General features: G+C 38.5%; 1 protein-coding gene across 3 annotated transcripts; it reads right to left on the reverse strand.

Annotated features, from left to right (window-relative positions):
- Positions 1-2,388: 2,388 nt before the first annotated feature.
- NRG4 (neuregulin 4) lies at positions 2,389-23,472 on the reverse strand. Of its 3 annotated transcripts, none has more exons than XM_062000016.1 (7): positions 23,356-23,472; positions 23,027-23,170; positions 17,871-17,936; positions 14,220-14,313; positions 7,726-7,875; positions 3,269-3,348; positions 2,389-3,190 (listed from the first exon to the last, which is right to left on the reverse strand). In XM_062000016.1, exons 3-7 carry the CDS (start codon positions 17,878-17,880, stop codon positions 3,174-3,176), a joined length of 351 nt encoding a protein of 116 aa, XP_061856000.1. In that variant the 5' UTR covers positions 17,881-17,936; positions 23,027-23,170; positions 23,356-23,472; the 3' UTR covers positions 2,389-3,173. The 3 variants fall into 3 exon arrangements, with proteins under 3 accessions (XP_061856000.1, XP_061855999.1, XP_061856001.1); XM_062000015.1 differs by having other exon boundaries at positions 23,327-23,472; XM_062000017.1 differs by lacking the exon at positions 2,389-3,190 and adding an exon at positions 5,120-5,229 and having other exon boundaries at positions 23,327-23,472.
- Between the last annotated feature and the right edge of the window lie 418 nt (positions 23,473-23,890).

A 23,890-nucleotide genomic window follows, 5' to 3' on the forward strand; every position in this document is an offset into this window, starting at 1 on the left:
TGTGAAGGAGTCACACAACATTGGAGGGACCTTTACAGTGGGAAGGGCTACCAAATGGACTTCCCATTGGTTTTCCCACTGAACATTTAACAATATAAGTGAAAAGGCTGTGCAGCAAAGAGAAATCCCCTCGTTATCTTTGAACAGCCATTTCTCCTCTTTTCATTGTACTTTGCCCCAGTGTTTGTTTGGGCCACTAATGAAAACAAATATATACCAAGTAACATAAGCGACCTCCTTCTTAGGTCTTTAGAGAGATGTCTTGCTGATGGCTGGCATTTTGTTCTGCAAGTGATCAAAAAGCTTTTGCAGCATGTTATGAAGAGACCTTTGCTCCAAGATTCTAAAAGGAAAACATATCCTCAGGTATAAATACAACACTATAATAAATTGTTGTGTAATCATTGTAGCAGAGGTTCTGAGACAATTAGTCTTTTCTGCTTTTCTCCCCTCCATAACCTTTCAGCTGGTAGAGGGGCAGTTTTAAAGATGTGAGACCTTACATGAGAACTGGAGTCAAGCAGAGAAGAGAGATGGTATTGCCGTCCCTGCTTATACACTTCTTTAGGTTCCAGTGACTCCAGCCACCAGACCTGATTGATTGGGACCAGTGTTTCCTTAGCTTTATTGCTCACAGGACTACTTGCTTCATTGTATAAGCAAGCATTGCTAGACTGTGTAGTACTGTTTTATTACATGATACATAAGGTTGGCTACCCTGTACTTTCTGTGGCATTTGACCACCTTAAAATGAATTTGTAGCCTGATCTCATTTTGACCTGAATGTTATATTCACAAAGCTTGTGAATGGAAATAAATAATTTCAGGAGCTGAAGGGTTCTCAGATGCAGTGGGTTTGAAGCAGTCTGAATCACTGAGAGGATTTCCTTCAGAGAGAACATTGTTTCATCAATTGAGTTGTTCATATTTAAACATGGTTTAGGTTTATTCATCCTCACTTCTTCTACAAATTGCTTCCCAAATAATGCAAACAAGATTGGTAGCAGTGAATAACTGTTCCATGTCTGTCTACAAAGCTGGGAGGGTTCTAAGAGTTGGCAGTATATAACTTCAGTCCATTTATTTCTTACATTTTCTATTAATATTTCTTTCCTGAATTTCCATTTAAGATGACCACAAGCCTTTTCCTTCTCTAATGAAAACAGTATACCAAGCTGCAACATGAAGTGTGAATGTCTTGTGGTCATTGACACAGGGCAATTGGGGAGCAGCAGTGATCTCTGACTGAATTGCACGGAGGCTGTGCCAAGAACTCGAGGCAATGGTGGTTCTAACATGGCTGTCAGCACTGTCACATGGCCCCTGAACCCCGTGTCTAACAGGGCCATGGCCCTGCCTGATGAAAAGTCACTTTTAACCATCCTAGCCCTTAAAACAACATAATCGGCTTTCTTCAGAGCATCTGCTAAAGGTTTGAAATCCAGAAAATAACATGTAAGATCAGTTAATTTGGGGAGAAAGTGAACTTTTAGTGGTTTATATAACTTAATCTCTGGATCGAGTCCTCTACTTGATTTGGTGCCCTCAGATCCTCCCTTCAGAGAGTGAGCTTTAACTTGGGCTCTGCCTTCTCTGACATGAGTCCTCAGACGGTAATATACTGTTCTGTTTTGTTTTCTAGTAGCTATAATAATACGTTTTTCTCTTTGATTTGTTACCTTATGTGCAGTAACACCATGTCTTGTCTTCTCTATATCACACTGATATAGAACACACCCTGGGTTTTCTGACCTTAGAGCACGTAGCAGACACCCCAGGAATAGAAGCCTATTCAGCATTTTCTTTGCACATGTATTTTTATACACTTCCAGATTGTTTACTTCAGAGATAAATCTGCATTCTGCATATTCTCCTCTTTCAATTCCTGAAGTTTTCTCAATTAATATTCTCCTCAATGCAGCCTTATAAATCCCATATAATGTGCTGCTAGGCAATGTGCAGTTATGGAAAGGGATCTGATTTTTGCTGGTTTCAACTGCCAGTGCTAGAAATGAGTTGAAAAGAAAATTGTCCAGTTCACCTTTTCTATGTCTCTGACTAAGCAGACAGTCTCTTTGGGTTGTCAAGGCAGAAAGAGAGATGGGCCGTGTCATTTGGCCTATCTTTGTCTGAGTAAGAGAATCCTGTAAGGAAGTGGATAGTGATGTATTATATTCTGATGTGATCAACAAATTGTCGTGTGAATAAAACACTCGTTTAGCCAAGGCACCAGCCTGGATAATTTTTTTGTGTCAGGAATGGACCTGATGAATATAATTCCTGACTTCTAGTATCCGAAATGTCAACAGGACAATTTAAGGAAAGGTTTAAATCTCTCTCAGTAGTGAGATTTTTCAGAAGAAAGCAAGACCAAAATCAAACCACCAAGGAATGCATCTTGTTTAATGTTAGGGACATACACCAAGCAAACAGTAAATACTCTGCCTAGTAAACGTCTTTTAACCATAACCTATCTCTTTTCTTAATATTTCCTTTGAATTGAAGTCTTGTGCCCTGAAGCTGGACAACACACTAGCAGTGGCACCTCATCCTCCTGTTTGTTTTACTATTTAAAAAAAAAAAAAGGTGGGTTTTAGCTGAAGAAAGGAACTTCTTTTTTTTTCCCCCCCTGTATCTGGTAAATGTACCTGAAACAAGACAAATACTGGACATGTATCACAGGTATAAATTTTGAAACTATAGAATCAAGACAGTGCTCAGCTCCTCTGGGGCAATCCTGTGAAAAAGGATAATCCTATTAACAAATTCATAGTATCACCTCATGCTAAAAGCCCTACAATTATAGTCTCTGTGCAGTGAAAGAGTATTATTTCATGTTTCCCATGCAGCAGAAACCAAAATTCTCTCATGCTTCTATCTGTGCATTATTGAAATCAGTACCTTGTCATGAAAAATCTCAGAAAATTGAAAGTAATTGTAGTGATTATAGTGATCTCTGTATAATGTGATACACCTTTAAAAACACATAGAAACTCTAACGTGTAACTCTTTCTCCTTATGTCTTAGTTGCAGTGTCCTCCAACACATCAGGCAGTCTCCTATTTCAGTCTGTGTTCTTTTCTCATCTTGCTTGCCACATCCTTCTCTACAACTGTTGTGTTCTTAGGGTTGCTCTGCATGTTGTTTTCCTGCCATTCTTCCAGTCCGATGCTTTACTCTGTGATTATTTCTGAAAAATAAACAAAACACATGCTTTTAATTATGCTTTCCTTATGGAGTCCAGTCATTTAAATTTACATGTACTCACTGTTGCAGCCATTGCTACTTGTAGTTTCAACCAGGTTGGCACCACACTCTGAAGAACTTGTCCTTGGGATGGAAGCTTTTCTGACCATTAGAAACAGAAAAACAACGGGGAGAAAAATTAATTGAATGATTCTTCCACTGAAAAAAGTGACATGGATCTTCTGCAATTACTTTCAAATTAATACTCAACGTTTTTGAGAAGCATGAGAAGGAAGAGAGATCAGAGGCAGGAACAGCAGTCAGAACTACATAGCTTCTCTCCTGAAGTTAATGTTCCTGTTTGCCTGATTTCTCAGGGCTTTGTTTAAGTGATGAGTAGAAATCACAAAATTGTTTCTCATTAACTTTCAACATTTGGGAGTAAAATACCAATAATGTGATCTTCTACACATTTACTTGAGGAGAAAGAGATCTTTTAAATAGAGTTGATCTCTTGCTGTCTCTTCCCCTTTCTTTTAATAGTAACTAGACTTCTGCCCTCTTGAGAAGTCATGAGCTATTCTGCTTTCTGTCCAGTTTCTGTCCTGCGGTGACAGAACTCCTCCACAAAGTCTGTTCTCTTGGACAGCTTAAAATGGCTTTCTTCCTCTGCCCTGTTGTTTTGCCTGGCTGAGTTCCTGTTCATTAATGTACACTTACTTTACAGGTAATTTGGCATCTCAACATAGACTATGAATTGCAGACTCAAAAAATAAAAGAATAAAAGAACTGCAGGTTTATTTTAGTTTTCCCTAAGGTTTTCTCTATTCCCCCAGCTGTGTATGTGGCATTCAGGCCTCTATATTGTTTTTTAAAGAAAAGCTGGCTTATGTGGAATCTCTGCTAGTCAGCTATCTGTCTTATTCTTCTTTTGAGGTCCCTTCCAGCCCTTGAATCCTTTGATTCTGTAATTCTTCCAGTAAGCCTTGTACAGTATGTTTCATGGAGAATGAAGGCAAATGGAACTGTACTGAGGTACATTTGTTACCTCAGTAACAATGCAAAAGGATTTTGCATATTTGCCAGTTTTCCCCAGGTCAAAACAATGAGACTTTCAGTACCGTTTGCTGGCGGGGGAGGTGTGTTTGTTTCAAGATCAAGAGGGGCTTGATCTGGATTTGCTCTACCTCCATACTTTCTGCTCTGTCAACAAGTTATGCAGCTCCTAGGCCTAAAGCCACACAGAACCCTGCCTCAAGACATTTTTTCAGTGTTAAGTAGCAAATCACTCTCATAAACCCAGTTCTGATTATATATATATACGGATGTTTTACATTTACATTACAAATTATTCAATAAGAATAGTTAAATGTGCTGAGCTTTTGCAGGAATGCAGCAAACAGAACTGAGCATGCTCTTTAAATATTAGGACTCCCCCTTTCACAGAGAAGTGATGTTTAAGGCCTATGAAACAACTCACTCCTGGGGAGGACTTCACAAAGTGACAGAGGAAGCTAATGTACTGAACTGGTTTTCACATTAATTTTGGGTGTGGACAGTACTGTTCTTCTGGATTCCTACAACATGACATAAAATTGTTTTACAAGACTTATCTTTGAGGAGACAGGAAAGCATACTCTTTTCTTTGCAACAACTTTTGTCATCATTATTTCAGAAAGTAAATTAAAGCCACTGGCTTTGCTACATAAATAGTCACATTCTCTTAACCTGAGACTCACTGAGAGCGCTCCTCGGTAGCCTTTGCTTCAGGCGATTCCAGCAACAGTGGGAGGTTTACACCTAGACTACTGTTTATCTTTTTCACTTTTCATCAGTCCTTGATCACTTCTCCCTCTTCCCTGCTATTCCTTTAAGCTAGATCTTTACTTCCTTTCCTCTGCCTTTATTTCATTCTACTTCCCACCATTCTTACCCTCTAGCCATTTCAAATATTGTCTGTTTCTTCATTCTCTTTGATTCTCTGTCCTCCTCCTCCTCCTCATTGTAGGTTTGCTTTCCCAAACCATACCATCTTGATGAATCCTAGTAAATAATCAAGTATAGCATGAAATCAGCTTAACAGCAGATTGGAAAAAGGAAATCCTCGGCTGATAAAAATGTCATGACTCAGCTAAATAAGAAAGGAGAATTATTTCCAATAGTTCACCCACAGCCTTTCCTATGCAGCTCTTTTATGGGTTACTTTCACTGTTACTTATGATTTGTTTCTAAAAAAAGATCACGGAAATCGTTTCTCTTCTCCCCTTGTATGCTGAATGGATTTGTTTGTAGGGAGCACTATAAATGCACTTGCACGTGCCTGGTCCTGAAATCCAAGCAGCCCGAGAGGAAGAAAACTTGGAAAAGAAGGGAGGTAGAAGTTATGACAGGGACTAGAAAATAGAGCACTGATGTCCTAAATTCTAAAAGATTTTATGTGTAATTTCAGAGATTTGGTTTGTGTATCCTCAATTGCAATTAATATCTCCTCTTTTGCATCCCTCCAATTGCATTGCTGTTTATACTAAAACTGCACTAGAATCCTCTGCTAAAAGAGTCACAGAAATGCTTACCAGCACACAAAAAACTCTCTGGTTTCTGATCTGGATCAACATACTTGTTAACACAGTACAGCAGTGGAAATTTGATAGCAAAATACTTCTCTTGACAGGATATGTTAAATTTAAAATGTTAAGAGGACAAGTCAAGGATGATGCAGACTCTAAAGCTTGTAAGCTGACCCTCACAAGCCCCAGCTCTACTCTTCCAGAATGTTATGATACAGGCAGTAGATCAAATTTGGGAGAAAAAAAAATATAGTAATATTAGTGACAGCTGCTGGCAATAATCCTTGCTTACACAGCTGAAAAGAGGGGAGTAGATTATCCTCTTGTTGCTTACTTCAGTCAAGAGATTTTATAGATGCACTGTGAAGCGGAAGATGATTGTGCTACATCAGCCTCTGAAGTATAAAGGTAAGACAAGACAATTTTTAGCTAGTTATGTTCTTTTCTTTATACTAAAGAAGTTGATGACCTTATGAGATTTCCTGAGCTAATCTGCTATGTAAGGTAGGTTCAAGAGCAACTAAAGGGATCTTTTAACAGATTACTCTGAATTCTCTGCTTTGTAAAGACTTTCTCTTCTCAGAGACAAGCTTTACTTCTAAACACTTTCTGTGCCTCTGTGAAACTTGAATGAATTTTTCTCTAGTTAGTTAAAGCTGTATTCTATTCTAACCTTATAGTAGTCTGCAAACATTCTTTAGTGAACAACTTCTGCAGCATTGCACTGCTGAGACAGGATTAATGTAACTAAAATGACTAAGGTGGGGGGTATCCTCTGCAACGGTTTTTTTGGTACAGTCTTGTTTTATCAAATGCTGTCTATCTCTGCTACATACATTCAGCTGTGGGAAAAACCGGCATTCAGTGGGTTTCCATGACAGCAGCTGAGGTAAAACTAGACCAGCTATTCCAAAGGTCGCTCATTGAAAGGCACCGATCAGAGGTTGATTTGACAATGTGATTATGGTAGAGCAAAGAACAGAATTGCAAGAACCTTAGATTATAGTAACCAAGGAGAAATGCAGCACAGGAGAAAGAGAAAGAGAGTGCAAGCCTGTGGCTAAGAATTACAGGGGCTATTAAGTTGCCTCATAAAGACATAAACGTATATTAAGGGTGTACGACAAAGAGTTCTTACACAAAGTGCTGTACTCTATAAACAAGAGCAGACATAGGAGGCTGAGTTGCATATGTAAGCACAGAGAATAAGCAAAGACTCCTGGTTTGTTTGGGTTTGGTGTGAGTGTTTTGATATGCTTTACTGATATACCTGCAGCACCAAATGGTTGACTGAAACCCAGTATCTGCTTACATGTTTTCATTGCAAGTCCTAACTGCTTAAAATGCTACTAAACCCAAACCTGCCACACTTGCTGTCAAGCACTGACCTTTTCATGCTACTCTTAACATGGATCACCCTGGAGAAATGAGTTAGCCCTCTCATTAGTTCTAGGTGTTAGATAGCTGATGAACGTCTGCCTGGGATTGTGCTTGAACTTGATTCTTTCCTTAGTTTTCCTTTTTAAACCAGGAGCTGTAAAGGAATTGGGAGCTAAAGGCACCAGTTGGTTTGGCTGCCCGTTCAATGCAGTGGGAACAGTTTCCGATCCCCAAGCACTTTGGTAATTTGTTTATATGTCTCAATCTTTGGAGAGCAGAAGTGTTGACTAATGTTTTAAAATGTTAGGTAACTCTAGGTAGACTGTCGCATCTTTCAGAAATGAGTGCAATATATGTATTTTTTACCAAGCAGCTATAAGTAATAGCTTAGAAAAGACATTGAGAAGACTACAAGCCAGGAAGTAAAATATTACAAGCAACAAGTTGAGACATCCACATTAATTATGCTGAATAACCATACAACCCTCATGGATAATTCATTACATACTTTTACATTCCAATAATTAGTACATGATTACCAGAAGAAATTTCTACCTGATTAAATAGCTTCAGCACTCAGAAGCACTTTTACCTGCAAAGGAAGTAGAATGTTCCAATTACAAGAACTCCTAGAAGAAGTAGTGAAGCCAAGAAAGCTGCAAACAGGTCACCTTTTGTTTGGGACTTGATGCTGGGCAGCAAAATTTCCTCACAACGGGCTCCTGTGTAATTCTCAATACACCTGGGAAACCAAGTTTTGTTATCTAATTATTTATTGTCATCATATTATTTGTCATCTAATATGAAAAGCTCTAAGGCTTCTTTTGGTTTTAAGTGGAGAGAGAACTCATTATGGAATAATCCAAGGTTTACATTTGCTTCGCAGCAGGTTTTCTTAGGAAATTTCCACTCACCTTGTACTTCTGGAACAAAGAGATTGGGCATGTTGGGCATTAAGTTTACATTCTGATCTGTAATGCTTTTATAGACTAAACCATATCTTTGTTGCTGCATTCATTGGATTACAAATCTACTTCACAGTGGTGTACTTGGCAGTTATTTTTGCCTCCTTGTTAGCACGTTTAATTAAGTCCATCTTTCTAGTGTTACCTGTGTCATCCCACTGGTTCTCACATAGTAGTCATGCTTTCTTTTTCCCTTTTCATGTAACTTTCTAGCTTGCTTTGTTGAAGGGCTAGCCCTAGCTCCATAGATCAAGGAAATGGGAATTCATAGAGACACAGTACACCTTAAATAGTAAAAGTAGTTTATGCAGTGTAGTAATTCACACCAAAGCATGTTAAGTGCTTGGTGAAAGACCTTCTCTTGGAGATACCTAGCTAAAAGTCTTCTCTACTATGCTTATTTTATGTATTGAGCTTCTGAAAACTTCTTCTGAAGAAAGGATTAAAATGAAAATGGTATTTTGCCATGGCAAAATGGTATGATGTTTTATTAAAAATAAACAAAATGAAAGGCTCAATAATTCATATTAAATGAAAAATAGGTTGAAGTTAAAACTAATCTCTTTATTTGCCTTTTATTTTGCACTTATTCTGCTAAATTTTCTTAAGGAATTTATTGTGTTACAGAAAATGGAAAGCACTTCATTCACTAACTACATTCAGCATGTATCTTTTATGTATGTAAATTTCCTTCTCTATTTGTATTCCTAAAGATCTTGCTCTTTCTTGCTATTTCTAGCACTGAAGTCATAATAATCTGTGACATAAGCAATTTCAGGCTCCAGCTGAGAAAAATGGGCTGAACTCTGTAACATACTTGAAGTTCTCAACTGCCATTGGCAGCTGCAAGGTATAATTTCAGATGAAGGATAAGAAGGCAGAGTGGGGAGGAACTGCCAAAAAAGAAAGATGTCTGGCATATCTGAATAAGTCAAATGGATCCCTGTGAGCATACCAACTTGAATGTTTGATGTGACTCCCAGCACTGCTGTCTGTAGATTATGGACCACTGCTTCAGTACTACTGGTCTAACTATGGCTCAGATCATCACTGCCTTTTCTTCTCATTCTTGGTCTTTGGAAATAAAACGTGAAGATTTAGACAACAGAAAAAAAGACTTAATTATCATCATATATTAATGCTGTGCAACTGATCAAAGAGCCACCATTTACTTAGGACACTGTGAGACTTTTCAAAGTTAAGGTGTTTAACTGCTGGGAGAAGGAAGGGTAGGCAGACTGCTCTGATTGCCTGAGATAATGTTCCAGATATTTACTGTAAGTATAGTGGCATTTCAGTGGCCTATTTCTGAAATACTGCAGAATACTTTAAGATAAGAAGTGTAGTTTGAGTGGGGCATTGTTCTCTAGCAAGTGAAAGAGAAATTCTTTGGAGAGCTGAATAGAATAACAGGGATAGAAAATGGAATATAAAATTCATAGAAGTATTCTTGAATACCAATGAAAACCAGAGAATAATGCAAAGAAAAAATAAATAGGTTTTGGCATCACATTAAGGCTCATGGAAAAGTTCTAGAGGATGAGCATAAAGGGAGTAAGTTAGTAGCTTAACAAGAAAAATGAAGCAGGAGTAAGAGAAGACGGTCCTAGCTGAAGAGAGTTGCACATAAGATTAGGTAAAAGGCCAGAGTCAGAGAACTCTTGTGATAGAGTGGAGTGAGTTGGCATGTCGAAGCCATAGTCGTGTTCTGTGCAAGACCACGGCAAAAAAAAAAGGGAATGCGATAACAGTGGAGCAAAAGGTTACTGAGATTGTAGCCACTTTCTGCTAAATAGAAAACAGAACATGATGCTTAAGTCACAAAAGACTTGTGACTACAAGGCTTCAAGAGGGAAAGGAGACAGAAGGCCTAAGACTGTAGGGGGAAAACTATAGCCAATATGAATCCAAGGTTATAGCAAAAGGAAAAAGACCTACATTAAAAAAGCACATGAAAATTGCAAGCATCCTGGATGCTGAAGGTATTAGTTCTTCCTGGATGTAACAAACCCAGGTTTTAGAAACGTTATCCATGACTTGCCAGTTGCATAGTATTTGTTTAACTGTATGCAATGGATTAGGGATTACAAAGCACAACAGCATCTGCATGCCGTTATCCTGCTGTTGCAGCACATGCTGTCTGTTGGCTTTAAACAGCCCTACTATGTAGCGTTCCAAAGTTGATTTCTAAAACAGAAAAAAAGTCTTTCCTCCCCTAAGAAATTTGTAATTCGATCACTTGAAAGACAAGAGCCTTCAAATGTCTGAGGAAATGCTGTGAGACTAGAAACTCTTGTTTTCAGATAGCATCCAGATTTCTGCTTTCCTAGATGCCTGCACACACACACACACACGTCCACACCTCTTGTCAGATGTGATGAGCCAACCTTAACTCTTGTAGACAAACTTACTACAGAGCTGTGCAGGAGACCAAAGACCTGTGTAATGTATGTATGTGCTGGAGACATAACCTAATGTATGTAAAGAAATCTGCAGAATCTTTCAACATAGGATATTAATCACAATTACCCATAACAGCATCAATACAAGGTGGAAGGAAATAGACTGCATTTGATAAGATGTCAGGAGATGACCAGCAGGTCTGCAATTATATAAGTCCTTTATAATCTGATCAGTAACTGGAATACCAGCAAAACAGGCCTCCAATAACACAAGGAAATGCTGCTGTCTTTCTTACAGATGAACTTCATGAGACGACTGCAAGTGGTATATTGCCTGTATGACTTAGGTAAGAAGGCAAGGTTTCTGTCTCTTTTAGACTCTTAAGGTAGGTGTCATAAGCAAGTATCTGACAGACTTTAAAATGGAAGTAGGATCTGAGTCAAATATGCACACAGACTCCCACTGCTTGGTATTATACTATAAGAGTCTTGACTTCAGTCTTTTTTAGTCTTCCTTCAGTTAGGAAAAACCTGGATGCTTCTTGGTATAAAAGTGACTCTCCTGTAAATACAAAGCTCTAAGCAGAAAAAGACAGCTGAAACGTTATCTGCTTGTCAATTCAATTCAGATTACATGGCTGATAGCTTCAAAATCACCGTAATCTTCAGTCTGTCGCAGGCTCCTAAACATTGTCCTGATGCAAACATTGTAAGGGCATCTAAAAAGTATGAAGAAGAACTTAAAGCCAAAGTGAATCAGCAATGGCAAAGTTAATTGGAAGCCCTAATTAAGCTTTTAAAAACATTTTGTGTTCAGAGCAGTTGGATGATCTCTAAAGGTCCCTTCCAACCCTTACCATTCTATGATTCTATGAAATACAGAAAGGCAGCTTTCAGAAATCTGCCATGTGTAAGGCAAATTGAAAATACCAGAGCTTCCCCTCAGACAACAAAATCTTCACTCAGTTCTGCACTGCATTAATTAATTATGGGACAGCTGTGCATCAGGTGCTGAGGCAAACAGCTTTCAGCCTCATGTTTTATGATACACCTGAGGCAGCTGCTTTTCCATCCTCCTCCATTCTGCTGCATGTTTATTTAGTACATTTGAGCATTCCTGAGTTTGAAGCTCATCTTGTCTATGGTGACAGGTGCACCTTTTGCTGCTGAGAACATGAACTCACTGTTAGGAATGGAATGAGGGAAGATGGCAGCTGAGCAACTTCTTTTAACACACATCAGCTTTATTTAAAATCTGCTAATGTTGCAGAGCTGGGGGCAGGGGGTCAACTAATGTTTTGTTTCTATTAAACCTCTTATCTTGTGCCTCTGTCCATATCCGAGAGCTAAAAGTAACTCCAAGTTCCAAAAGTAAACTGGCTCTACAGGACACGTATTTCTAACAAATGAGACAATTTTCCTAAGTTACATTGTGAAATTATGTACAGTGATGTTGCATGAGGTAATCTGGACTGTTTAGCACAACGCATTGGTGTAAATAAGTACCACATCAAGGCAAATGCGTTTTAAGGTATTTTACAGTTTGTTAGGCTGTTCTTGCTCCATTTCCCCCTTTTAATAAATGCTGTACTAACCATCATTCAGCCTTTCACTCTAAAACTCATTCCATTCCATTTCTCTGTTTATGGGAGATGATCATTTGAGAACACACAGAAACTTTAGGTGGGCAGAAAACCTGCATTTGGCAGAAACCTGCATCACAGAAACTTTGAGCTACTGTGTGATGATGCCAGCTTTGACATTCCAAAGCACTAAATATTTTTCTGAATTCTGCTGAATAGTGATGCGTTTTTTCTGTTGTTTCTATTCACATCACTGCTGATTACTAAGATTTCTGTGTGTAAACAAAACTTTTCTCATCTATAATTAGCCTTCTCTGACTGATTAAGGAACATGCTTAGAATGAGGACATGCTTAAATAGAATGCTGCTATTTAAACTCATATAACTTCATAATCAACCACTAGATACAGAAGAAAAATACTTGATAATTTAAATGCAATAAGATTGCCTGAGTGTAACAGAAACGCTCTTAAGATGTTACTTTTCAGCTTCAGCAGATTACAAAATCCTCTAGTACCTGAATTTCAAATGACTTCATTTGAAGCCCTTTTAAAGCGGAAATTATCTGCGCTGACTAGCTTGGGCTCCCGACAAATGAATTGTTCTGAGTATTTGTTACTTCGTATTTAGACGTATCGCATCAAATACACCTTCCTCATTACACAGTCTAGCAATAAGTCGTTGAGAGGGTGCTCTGAAATTATAGAACTGATGCTGTTCAGTCTAACCATTCTTTTTTCCATTTAAGTATTTTAATATCAATAATAGGGAGTTCCTTCTAGGAAAAAAGGGTGTATTTCTACATGCTTTACTTTTTGTGCATGTAGTATTCATTTTACATTACATAAGCTTGCAAGGTTCAGCAGTTAGGAAAAAATCATAATCATACAGGACTTCCAAGCTTTATCTTCAGTTCTGGATCTGATTCTTTGTGTGACATTGGACAATAGGCTAAATGACAGTGATATCATAGAATCATAGAATGGTAGGGGTTGGAAGGGACCTTTAGAGATCATCTGTGTGTATTTGAAAAAACGAGCATTTACCACAAATTTGCCTCTTCTCATCTACATGTTTGGGTTTAAATGTCCCAATTGAACTGTCTTAAGCAAAAGAAAAAATACTTTGAGTAAGCACTTTAGAAAATATTTTGTTTCCTTCTTCAACTGTTTCATCCAAGTATCATTACTTATAGCTCAAGATTGAAGAGGAAGCAGAAATTGTGATGGGGAAAAAAAGGTACTATCCTTAAATGTATGTAATAGGTATCTGAATGCCTATTATTATGTTAAGCAAACCAAATAAATTATTCACAATTTATTTTGATGAACAATAACTCAGAATGAGTAAATGCAGAACCATGAAAAAATAGAATTTAATTCAGCATCTTGGTAAATGAGAAATAAAAGGATAGGGCTGTATTTATGCAGGAAGCTTCTCCACGTGCAAAAATAGTAAATGCTTCTTTTCCACTGTGCTACAAGGGCTTCAAAAAGAAGAATGGTACCATAAATGGTGTCAGAAGTTATCTGTATTTGCAGCCTTGATGCTTCTTTATCAAGTGGCTGTTGGCTGTCACTGTAAAGCTGCCCTTTGACTAGTTCAGTGAGACTGGGAGAACACACCAAGCCTTGAATTACATTCTTTTTTCCCCTTAAAAGATTCTATTTCTCTTTTGCATCTCCTCATCTTGTTCAGGTCAGGCCATTATACATTACAATAATTTTTGCAATATAATTCATCTGGAAGAAAAAATGAGAATGTACTCTGCCTTTCTGAATGCCTTTCCTACAGCCTATACTCTGTGAGGCAAAGGGTATTTTGTTCCTTTCTGTAATGTAATGAGGGGAGGAAATACAGCTCTATATTTAGCTATCATCCTGAATGCATACCTTAACTGAGTACTGTTGCACCTGTCAAACAAGTATACACGTGTATTTTTCTCATTTTGTCACGTCTCTGCAAGCTAGATAAGTAATCTGAGCGTGAACTACTGAACTTGGAACAGCCAAAGGTAACAGGTATTTTCTTTTCTATAACATTTTAACAGTAATTTTGTAAAGCAGCAAAATGGAGAAATAGTCTTTAGACCACTATTCTCCAATACTTAAACACACGAATTTTACTTTCACTGACCTGCAGAATGGACTGGATACAGTAGGAATCATATAACAAATCCCTCCATTTAGACAGAAAGATCCATAACTGGTGCCACAGAGTTCTTCATGATCTTAAAAATAAGACCAAAACAAACAGAGAAAATAGAGACTTCTGTATTTTTATTGATAAAAGGAGATCTTAATTATACTATTGGGGAGTGGGAGTGGCTTCCTCAAAAAAACAAAACACAAAACCACCACACAAACAACATCTGTCTGAACAAATGAAGTGTCAGTCTTGCCCTCCAGGCCAGCAACACACAACACCATCTATCTTGCAGAATTGTTTCATGCAACAGTATGCAAAAAGATGACAAATTTATCACCATACCAGATGTGAAGTACCTAAATTACATGAATAAATGCAAAATTACTCTTGCAGTGAGAGGAACTGAATTCTCTGTTACTTCATTTGCCTCTCATGAACACAAACTGTACTAAGTCCAGTGATTCACATGATGACCTATATGAAGTGTGGTTTGTCCAGTTCCAGTGGCACAGACTATCTTTAGCTTAACTACCTTCTGTGAGAGAATGTGAAGCGGTACAGATAAACCCAGAATAGTCCCAGGTGTGCCCCATGACATGTGCCCTATTAAGGGCTGAATCACAGCTCTGTTGGACACCACTAGGTGCGCCCCCCCCCCCCCCCCAATTTGTAACAACCTGTGGAGGAGCTGGCCTATGAAGTGTCACTTATGGAGAAGACTGTAATTTCCACAGCTCTCAGAAAGCTTTCTCCTAGCTCAACAAGCTTCTTACATGAATCGTTAGTGTGTTGCACACAATCAGGCATTCTAAAACCCCAAAGACAGGACACTAAGGTTGGTGTTCATAGCAGCAGTTGGCCATTTTATGCTTAAAAATAATACCTAACTGCACAATTTCACTCCTTTGGAAAGCAGTCTAAATTAGGTAAGATAGACTGTATATATGTATGACAAATTTAACACATCAGTTACTTGGTTCAAATATATATTTGTGAAACCACAATATCTCAATCAAAAGAAAAACAGAGCAGTCTTCTGACACAAGCGTGAGAGTCCTGTGTTACCTCACACTTCAGGTGTTTCTTTTGCTATTTCTCCCAGAGGTTCTAAAAATAAGAATTCTGCTGTCTCATTATTTATGTATAGAAGACATGTTCTATACAAAAGATAGTGCTGTTTAAGAGGAATCAAATTTCATTTTCTCATTTGTCCTTCAGGAAAAAAGAGTTAGGGTTCCCCTTTATTCCTGCAGGAAAAAAGAAAGTGAGAAATAAGACATCCTACCCTAGAGGGAGCTTCAACAGCTTTGTACATAAAATAAACCTGACTTTTCTAAGAGTAGCAGAAAAGCTTAGCTACTTCTAACCTTGTGCAATGAAAACATTGTGCATCCTGCTGTCTTCTAGACCATCTTGAGTAATTTCACTCTCCCATCTTTTCATATGTTCCTCCCTTTCTATGACAGCATATTAACATAGGAGTGTGAGTAAAGTCTTTACATTATTTTAAGACAAAGGCAGTTATACCACAGAGCTCAACGGGAATTCGGTTTCATGTTCATATTATCAAAGTCCTAACATCCAAATGACAACTGGATCTTTTTGCCTGTGTGAGAGAACTCAGGGAGCTGAAGGAGGGGAGAGGTAAGCCTGCAAAGGCTATGTTTGACCTTGTTGCATTGGCTCAGGATGTGGCACAACAGAACTGTGTGTTCTGCCCTACCTTCTTAGTAGTTAAATGGAAAATTATTTTAACTCAGAAGCCTTCCATGGTTGTCCACAGGCAATTCATTTACTGCAAGTTCCCTACTGAAAGACTTTTAAAATTATTTTACGTGGGTAACAGTATATTTGCAATAAGAATAATACAGTAACAGAAAACAAAACAAGCAGGTTTTTAAATAAGAACTAGAAATTCTTTTAGTTTAGTCTATTCAAACCTAACAGTGGAACTTCTGTGACAGTGTAATGAAACCGAAGGCTACATCCTTCCTTAAATGAAGAGGGTATTGAATACATGAACAGTGTATCAGGATATCTATAAAATTATTAGCATCAAGAGAGATGAGGCAAAATTCTTAACTTTGACCTGCTCTCCCTTCTATTAAGCACCTGAGGGAGCTAGGTGGTGTTGAAATTCTACGAGATGGAAGAGCGAGAAAATAGAAAATAGGCCCCACAGAAAAATCTCTTTAGACAGTTCATGGAAAGCCTTCACAGAAATTCTCATGAGCATTAGTGAGACCTTAACTTCCTTAAAATCCTGCCTTATGATTCTATTTCTTTTCTTCATCTTTATGCAGAAATAGGCCTGTCTCACCCTGGCATAGTGGTAGAGTACTGAAGAAAAACTAAATGCCTCGAGTCATTCAGGTCTCAGAACATTTGGAAGAATGATTCTCTCACTGTTACAGTGTGATCTGTGTATTAAGGACCAGCTTCACAGCCCAACGAGACATTTCTGTTCTGGCAAAATACCTCAGGCATTCTGTCTTATGCCTATTACAGCACAGTAAGAAAGGTGGAGAGAGAGAAAAAGAAGTGCCTAGGAAGCCTTCAAAACCTTTTTGATTGTAATTACATACAATTTCTCTATAGGCTATTTCTTTCTGGAGGTAGACTTCTTCCCAGTGGTAAGAGAAAAATGGAAACCTTAATTTTACCAGTAATGAGATATTAGTATTGATGAATGTGTTACATTTTCTCATGAGGTAAGTCAATACATTGTATTAATGTAAAAATGCAAATTGTGTGCCTTGAAAATTAGACATTCAGACTACTAGAATTGAGACAGAAAAGTTTCACAAGTAAAGTGATAGGCACTTAAAAAAAGCACAAATATTTTACCTTTTCAATTAACACACCTGTAGAAATTCTATGTTCTACATAACATACATATGTGTACTTTGAACTATCCTTCTATGTGAGAGATTAAGTAAAGGGAAGTAGGGCACAGAAATTACTTTTAAAAAAGACAGGTTTTGGGAGGAGAAGCCAAGAGGAATGAAACAAGATTTTTCTTTCTAACACCAGACTGTTAATACTTAAAACTGGCAGAAGTAATGGCAGCCTCTAGATACAATGAATCTCAGTTATTCTTTTTGAGGACGTGCACAAAAACCTATCCCTGAACTATTTTGTCTGTTTGCATTTGAACTTTTTAACTTGACTATCCTATCTCTTAAAAACAAATAAAGGCTTGACACCATCTTAACCTCCAAAGAATCATGCCAGCTTTGATAATCCCCATGTTGGCTCAGCTGTCTTGCTTAGTCCAGAGGCTAAAATACTACAGACTGGCTAAGCCTGAAGTCTGCTAAAACAAAAAAGAGAAGGCAGAGGAGTGGGAAATGTTGACAGAAGGTAAAGGGGCTGATGTGTGCTTCCTTACTTATAAGCAACTTCGGACTCTATGCTAATCCATCACACACTGTGAAATAGCAGGACTGGTCAAAACAAACATCTCTTTAGAGAATTTGCACCACTAACTGGTGAACCCTTGTTTGCTGACTGGTAGGTGATGACAGCCCTACAGAGCAGTTGTGATGACCCCAATGGCAGCTGTCAAAATCAATGCAATTTTAATTAATTCCAATTAAATAGATATACACATCCAAGTAAAGACTTGGAAGAAATTACCTGTTCGCATATTATTCCAACAACAACTTTAATTCTTGGTCAGAGGCTATTCTTGTAACTCGGCACCTAAAGACAAACGTACATTTAGCAGGTCATTGTTAGTTCTGGTGACTTTTTTTCCTGAAAAAATAGCCATTAGAATGCATCTTACAGTGTTGCTGCTGAGATATTTGTTGTACTTGGACAGTAGTACACTGCTATATTCGACGTGTTGGTGGCAAACATACAAGTGTACTGTCAAGTTCACTGAACTCCTAAGGGCAGTACTACAGAGTAAGACCAAATTCAAACTAAAGCATGTTTAAACAATGAATACTATTTTGAAACTGCCATACTTACTCAGCATTGTAACACCTGATGCTTTTAGGCAATCTAAATTCTTGTTTCTGGCTAGCTAATTAAATTGATGTTTGTACCTTGAAAGATGGTGCATGCAATTGAACTGTCCTCAGACTGGTAATTATGCAGTCAGGTAGATCTCGGTGGTAGAATTACTGTGTTTCACAAACAAGAACTTCCTAATTTGTAATTTGTCAGAGAGAATGTGTGTGTTTCACTTGAGTGTTTCGTATGTTTGGATGTCAGGTGAAATTAGTAATATAGGCTATGAATTTAGCAGAACTCAGCAAGGTCAAGACTTGTACAATTATTTTTAAAACACAGGATAGAAACTCTCTGCCTGGACAGAAACCAATATTCACTTGACATTGCTAAAAAGAAACTTAATTCTGTAGACATGCCAACTCTATAACCATCTAAGGTTGCTATATTCTGTTTTCTTGTAAGCTTTAGTCAAGGTTTACAGTACTAAATAGGTTACTGAGCAAGCCTAAAATGATAGATCTTACTTTTTAACATTTGCTCTTCCTTTCTTAATTTTACTTTAAAGTGTACATAAAGTAAATATTTAAGCAAACTGTCCTATATTGGAAGAAAGATTTTTTTCCTGTTAAATGTTAAAACAAAATAAATTATCTGCTTTACCAGAAATAATTGCCTATACTTCAGCCTTTAGTAATAGAAAGGCAACTTTCTTTAGACGCCCATTTCACAAGGTACTTACTGAATAAGCAGTTTTTCATGGGACCTCAAATAGCTTCTTTGTCTTAACTTTTCACGTGTCTTGTCCATACAAGAAAACCTGAAATGGCAGCTGCCTGTGATACTGGGCTGCAGCAGCCAGGTCTGCACACAAAGGCTGATCTCTTGGGCTGTCTCACAGATACCCAACTTGAGTTACTTTGTGTACACTAGGACCTACAATTAGCATAGCACATGGCACAAAGAAACAAACCAACATGATTCACTTCAGAACTAAAATCCTGGATTTAAAAGAAATAAATTATCCTGGAGATGGTTATTTTTAGGAGCCGAGATCTGCATTCCATATGTGCTGTTAAAAAGACTTCAAATTTACATATAGTGCAATGTGGGTGAGGTTACAACAAAGACAAACATGCATACAGAGGCCAAGTACAGAACAGGGTAACACCTTGATATGCCCACAGAATCACTTGCTTATTTTTCTAGGGTTACCAGTACCACAATTTATTGCTGAATTCAGAACATTCATATAATGTAGTACAAATAAATTGCATCATAAAAATATTATATGCAGCAGTCAAAAACCTGATTTAAAAATGTGTTTTATTGGAGCATGCAGTCCTTTTTACTTTCCCTTTTCTCAGGATGGTCCACAAAATTGTATAATATCCAATAGCTCTCAAAAAATATAAATAGGATATATAACCTAAATTTCAGACTAACTCCTTTACCCAATTTAATTACGATATGGCTCCTTGAACAGACAAAATAACTTGATTTTGCTGCTGCAAAAAGGAGATCGTGCATGCCTTTTCCTTCCATCTTGTCAGTATGCATCTCACTATTTCTCTGGTGCTGCTACTGGTATAACTTTTTCAGGAGATGCTTAAATCCAATGATCCAGCAGAAAATTCCTTAAAGGAAGCTGACCATTTTCTACTGCATCAATGTGTTAAGTGGATGTGCTATGCACCCCATCAGCTGTTTGGACTAGGACTAATTGTTACATGTACTATGAATTGTTTAGAAGCTGGTTGCAAAGACAAGGCAGTTTGAAGGTGGCTATGGGACTGTTTGTTGCACTTGAACAGAAGTTCAAGTATGTATCACTGTCCTAAAAAGAATAAATTGCACTCTGTCTCATTAGAAAACTGAGATGATAAGAAATGAAAATGAAATGCAGACACTGTTGCTAAACTCGGTTTTAAGTTGCTTACATCTGTGCACTGAACTGGTACTAAGAAGGCAAGAGATCATTTGTGTGTCTACCTGATGCTTTCCCAACTCACTGTCTTCTTTTAAGATAACAGCTATAGCCTGTGCTTGCAGAAACTAAGAATTATACAAATACTTACGTGTTTATCTTGCATGCACCTTAGGAGTTTGTGAAAGATTATTTTGTGTATCAGGTCAGAGTATTTTAATTTGAGATTTAAAATGTAGTGTATATTGCTTTGTGCCAGCTTGCTGAAAAGTCTTCTGATCAGTTCTACCCTTTTCCCTCACATCCTTGCCATCTAAAGTGACATTTATAAGAACAACACATTGAAAGGTTGCAGTTTATATATTAAAGTTAGGTCACCTCTGTGTAGTAATAGATACTGATACTATTTTAGCCTCTTCAACTACTTAAAAGTCCTGGGCATCTTTATTTTTATTTCTGAATCCATTAGCAAGGGCTTCAGTTTAGGAAAGGATTTAAATCACGTGTTTAGAGTTAACCATACCTTAAATCACTGAGTTAAAGAACGTTTGGGTACTTTGCTGAATGAAACATGGACTCTGTTTATGCATGTGATGGCAATACTGGGTTACTATTCTGTAGCAGAGAAACGACAGATTAAAGTGAGACACACAAGAAAATTCATACACCTTCATGCTTCTTGGGGACTGAAACACCAGGGGAAAGAATCCAGTTCTTATTTGAGATCTGCTATTGGATTTCTCAAGACACAAAAGTGCAATGGGTTCAGTTCTGTACCAAAAATAGGTGCTAATATCTGTCCATGCTGGAGGCTGGCTGGAACAAGTCTTTTGAATTCATTAGATACCTTTTTAAATGAACCCTTGCACTTTATTCCCCATGTAGTTAAACCAGAATCCTTATTGCCACTTATTTTTGTGTACTTTCAATGGCTAACTATTCTAAGCATCTATGAGATGCAGTATCCCCCAAAGATGATAACTAGAAGTCTTAATGAGCACGGGCAGATAAAAAGACAGCACTGAATAATGATTTGGGGTTTGTTTTATGGTTCTTTGCTCTTCAAACATTCTTAAAATTAATCTCTATCTACACTCTCCCCAAAATGAAAGAAGATCATTTCAGTCACATGGCTACTTCAAATATACATTGTTTGTTCATTTAGATTAAGTAGCACCTTACAGCTGTCTTTGGGAATGGGATTTTACTGCATTATGTATTCTTTTTTTTTAAATCCAAAAGAGGTAAAATCTCATCCTGCCTCAATACTGAGCTCAAATATTTGTGTCATGAAAACAATGAAGGGCAAAAAAAAATTTTAAAATGCACTATCTGCTTAGAAGGCTAATTAAACATACATTTCCTCTGAGATGTCCTTGATATTTATCAAGCAGTTAGTAGTCTGTGCCTCTTGTTTTCTCCAAGAATGAAGAACTGTCCTTAAGTCTTGTTTATTTTCTTGCCTAGGTGATCACTTCTAACACCTTTACCATATGAAGCTCATAATCAAGCATCAGGAAAAAAAAAAATCAAACTGCCTGAAACAAACGGAAATCTCAATAAGGAAGAATTCAAGGTGAGATATTACAAAATATTTGTGTATGGGCAATGTGTTACTCAAATTTACATATTAAAGTTTCTTTTGAGGCTGGATAGCCACAATATGAAGGAACTCTCATGAAAGACAGCGGCAAAGGCAGGTTCCAAATAGCTCACAAGTCTCAATGTGCTTGCAGTTGACAGGTGAATTTTTTAAATACAGTTGTTCAAAATTCTTTCCATTACAGTATACTGAAATGACAACAAATGACTGATCCTCTTGTCTTAGGAACATTTTCAGTAAAAATATAGGTTTACATTTTGATCTTGTCCACTGAAGTATGTTTAGCATCAATTACATACTAAAACAGCTGATAAAACTGTAGTCATGATGTTGAAATCACAATCTGAGACATTACAGTAAATTTAAGTGAAAATTTGCCATTCCTAAAATTTCAGAAGTAGTTTGCAACCAACTACAAATTCGTATCTGAAACCTCAGCTCTACTCTATGAGATACTCATACAGAAGTTGGCAAAGCTCATTTCAGTTAAGGCTTTTGTAAAATGTAACAACTATAGTCATATTATTAGTCACAATTATAGTCAATTATGAATACTACATAGTCACAATTTCGAGATAGAGATTCTGGTCTCGTGTGCTTATGTGAGGTGGAAATAGTAAATTTTAGAAGATCCTTGCATTAAAAAAAATCACTATTCATCTTGAAAAACATAGAACACAACACTATCCTTTTATTCTGTATGCTCACTGATTTATTCTATGTAACTTTTGCTCCCGAGTTTTATCCCTAAACTCTCTTAGAAATCATCTGCAATGTAACATAATTTAAAAGGTTCTCACTGCATAATTAATTTTTATTTGTATCTCAGTGGTAGATACATTGTCCATCAGAATGTCAGTTCACACATCTCAGATCCAAAAAGCAGAACTCAAAAAATTCTTGTTACAAACTGGCATATGTCCTTTAGCACAAGGACATTTGACAAAACAGATCAATTACACCTAAGTAATTTTGAGATACTGAAAAATACATATTATAAGAGTTCAGATTTTTTTTTTACATGGTAGTCACCAGGAAGCGAATGTGTAATTAGTCTTTATAATATTGGTTTTGACTTAAGCTAAACATCATCCAGACAGTAATAACTGATTGCTGCCAGTGCCTGCTGTTCGGCAGTAGCTCAGCATACGTGAGAGAACTGGTAAAAGTTCGATTTCTGTCTCACTATTTATTATTATTTTGCCTGTTTAACACACATTCTTAGCACTGGGGGGGTTTTACTTGGGTTTTTTTTAAGTTTAAATTTGTATTGAGTTAATTTTTTCTACTTAAACCACAGCTTACCACAGCAAATGGGTATTCTGAACTCTGCTGGCGTAATCTTTCTCAGACAGGCACAGGACAATCTGCTGAATCAACGTAATCTCTAATCTGCATCGTGTAATCTTGCAGCTGCTCCCTCAGTACGCAGTTATGTAATCCTGGCGTCTACAAAAACAAACCAAAACACAAAAAAGAAGAGGCACAACCTCACAAATAACGTCGTGTCAAAACGCCCACGCGCTTCACAGCGCGCCGGCCCCCACAAAAACCGCCTCCCGCCGCCACCGGGCTGGACCGGCCCCTCACCCGAGGCCCGCTCACCTAGCGGCCCCTCACACTGGGGATCCCACCTGCCTGTGCCGTGCCGTGCCGTGCCGGAGGTCGGCTGTCGCGACAGGCGGCCGCAGCCGTGAGGCGCCGTGCCGGGGGACGGGGCCGTGGCTATGGCGGGGGCGCGGCCCCGCCCCGCCCTCTCGCGCCTCTCCTTCCCCAGCCTGTAGTAATACCGCGGCCGCCGTTCGCCGCCGCTATTGGATCGGCGGCGCCCACGTGACGCAGGGCGAGCACGCGCGCGCGCCCCCTTTAAACCGGCCCCCCCTTCCCTGCCGCTGCCCGACCTAAGCACCGGCTCGTTGTTTCCTAGGCGACCCGCGAGGAAGGGAGGGCGCGCGCAGGCATCTCGCGTCTCACCCCCCTTAGAGCCGCCGGACAGTTGCCGGAGCGGGGCTGTGCGGGTGCCGGCGCCGCGGGCAGCAGGTATGTGCCGTGCCCGGTGCGGCCGTGCGCGGCGCTGGGAACCCCCCCCGCCCGGTGCCGCCGTACGCCGTGCCGCCGTAGCGGGCCGCCCCCGGGGCGGGCAGGGCGGCCCAGTGGCGTCCCCGCGCC

This window comes from Colius striatus, chromosome 7, assembly GCF_028858725.1.
Source record: "Colius striatus isolate bColStr4 chromosome 7, bColStr4.1.hap1, whole genome shotgun sequence".
Taxonomy (NCBI): Eukaryota; Metazoa; Chordata; class Aves; order Coliiformes; family Coliidae; genus Colius; species Colius striatus.

Excerpts from the sequence above, each read along its gene's own strand:
- NRG4 (XM_062000016.1), bottom strand. Across the intron at positions 7,876-14,219 it reads GTATCCAGTCCATTCTGCAG|GTGTATTGAGAATTACACAG; the intron begins GTCAGTGAAAGT and ends TTGGTTTCCCAG. Across the intron at positions 3,349-7,725 it reads ACATTCTACTTCCTTTGCAG|AAAAGCTTCCATCCCAAGGA; the intron begins GTAAAAGTGCTT and ends TCTAATGGTCAG.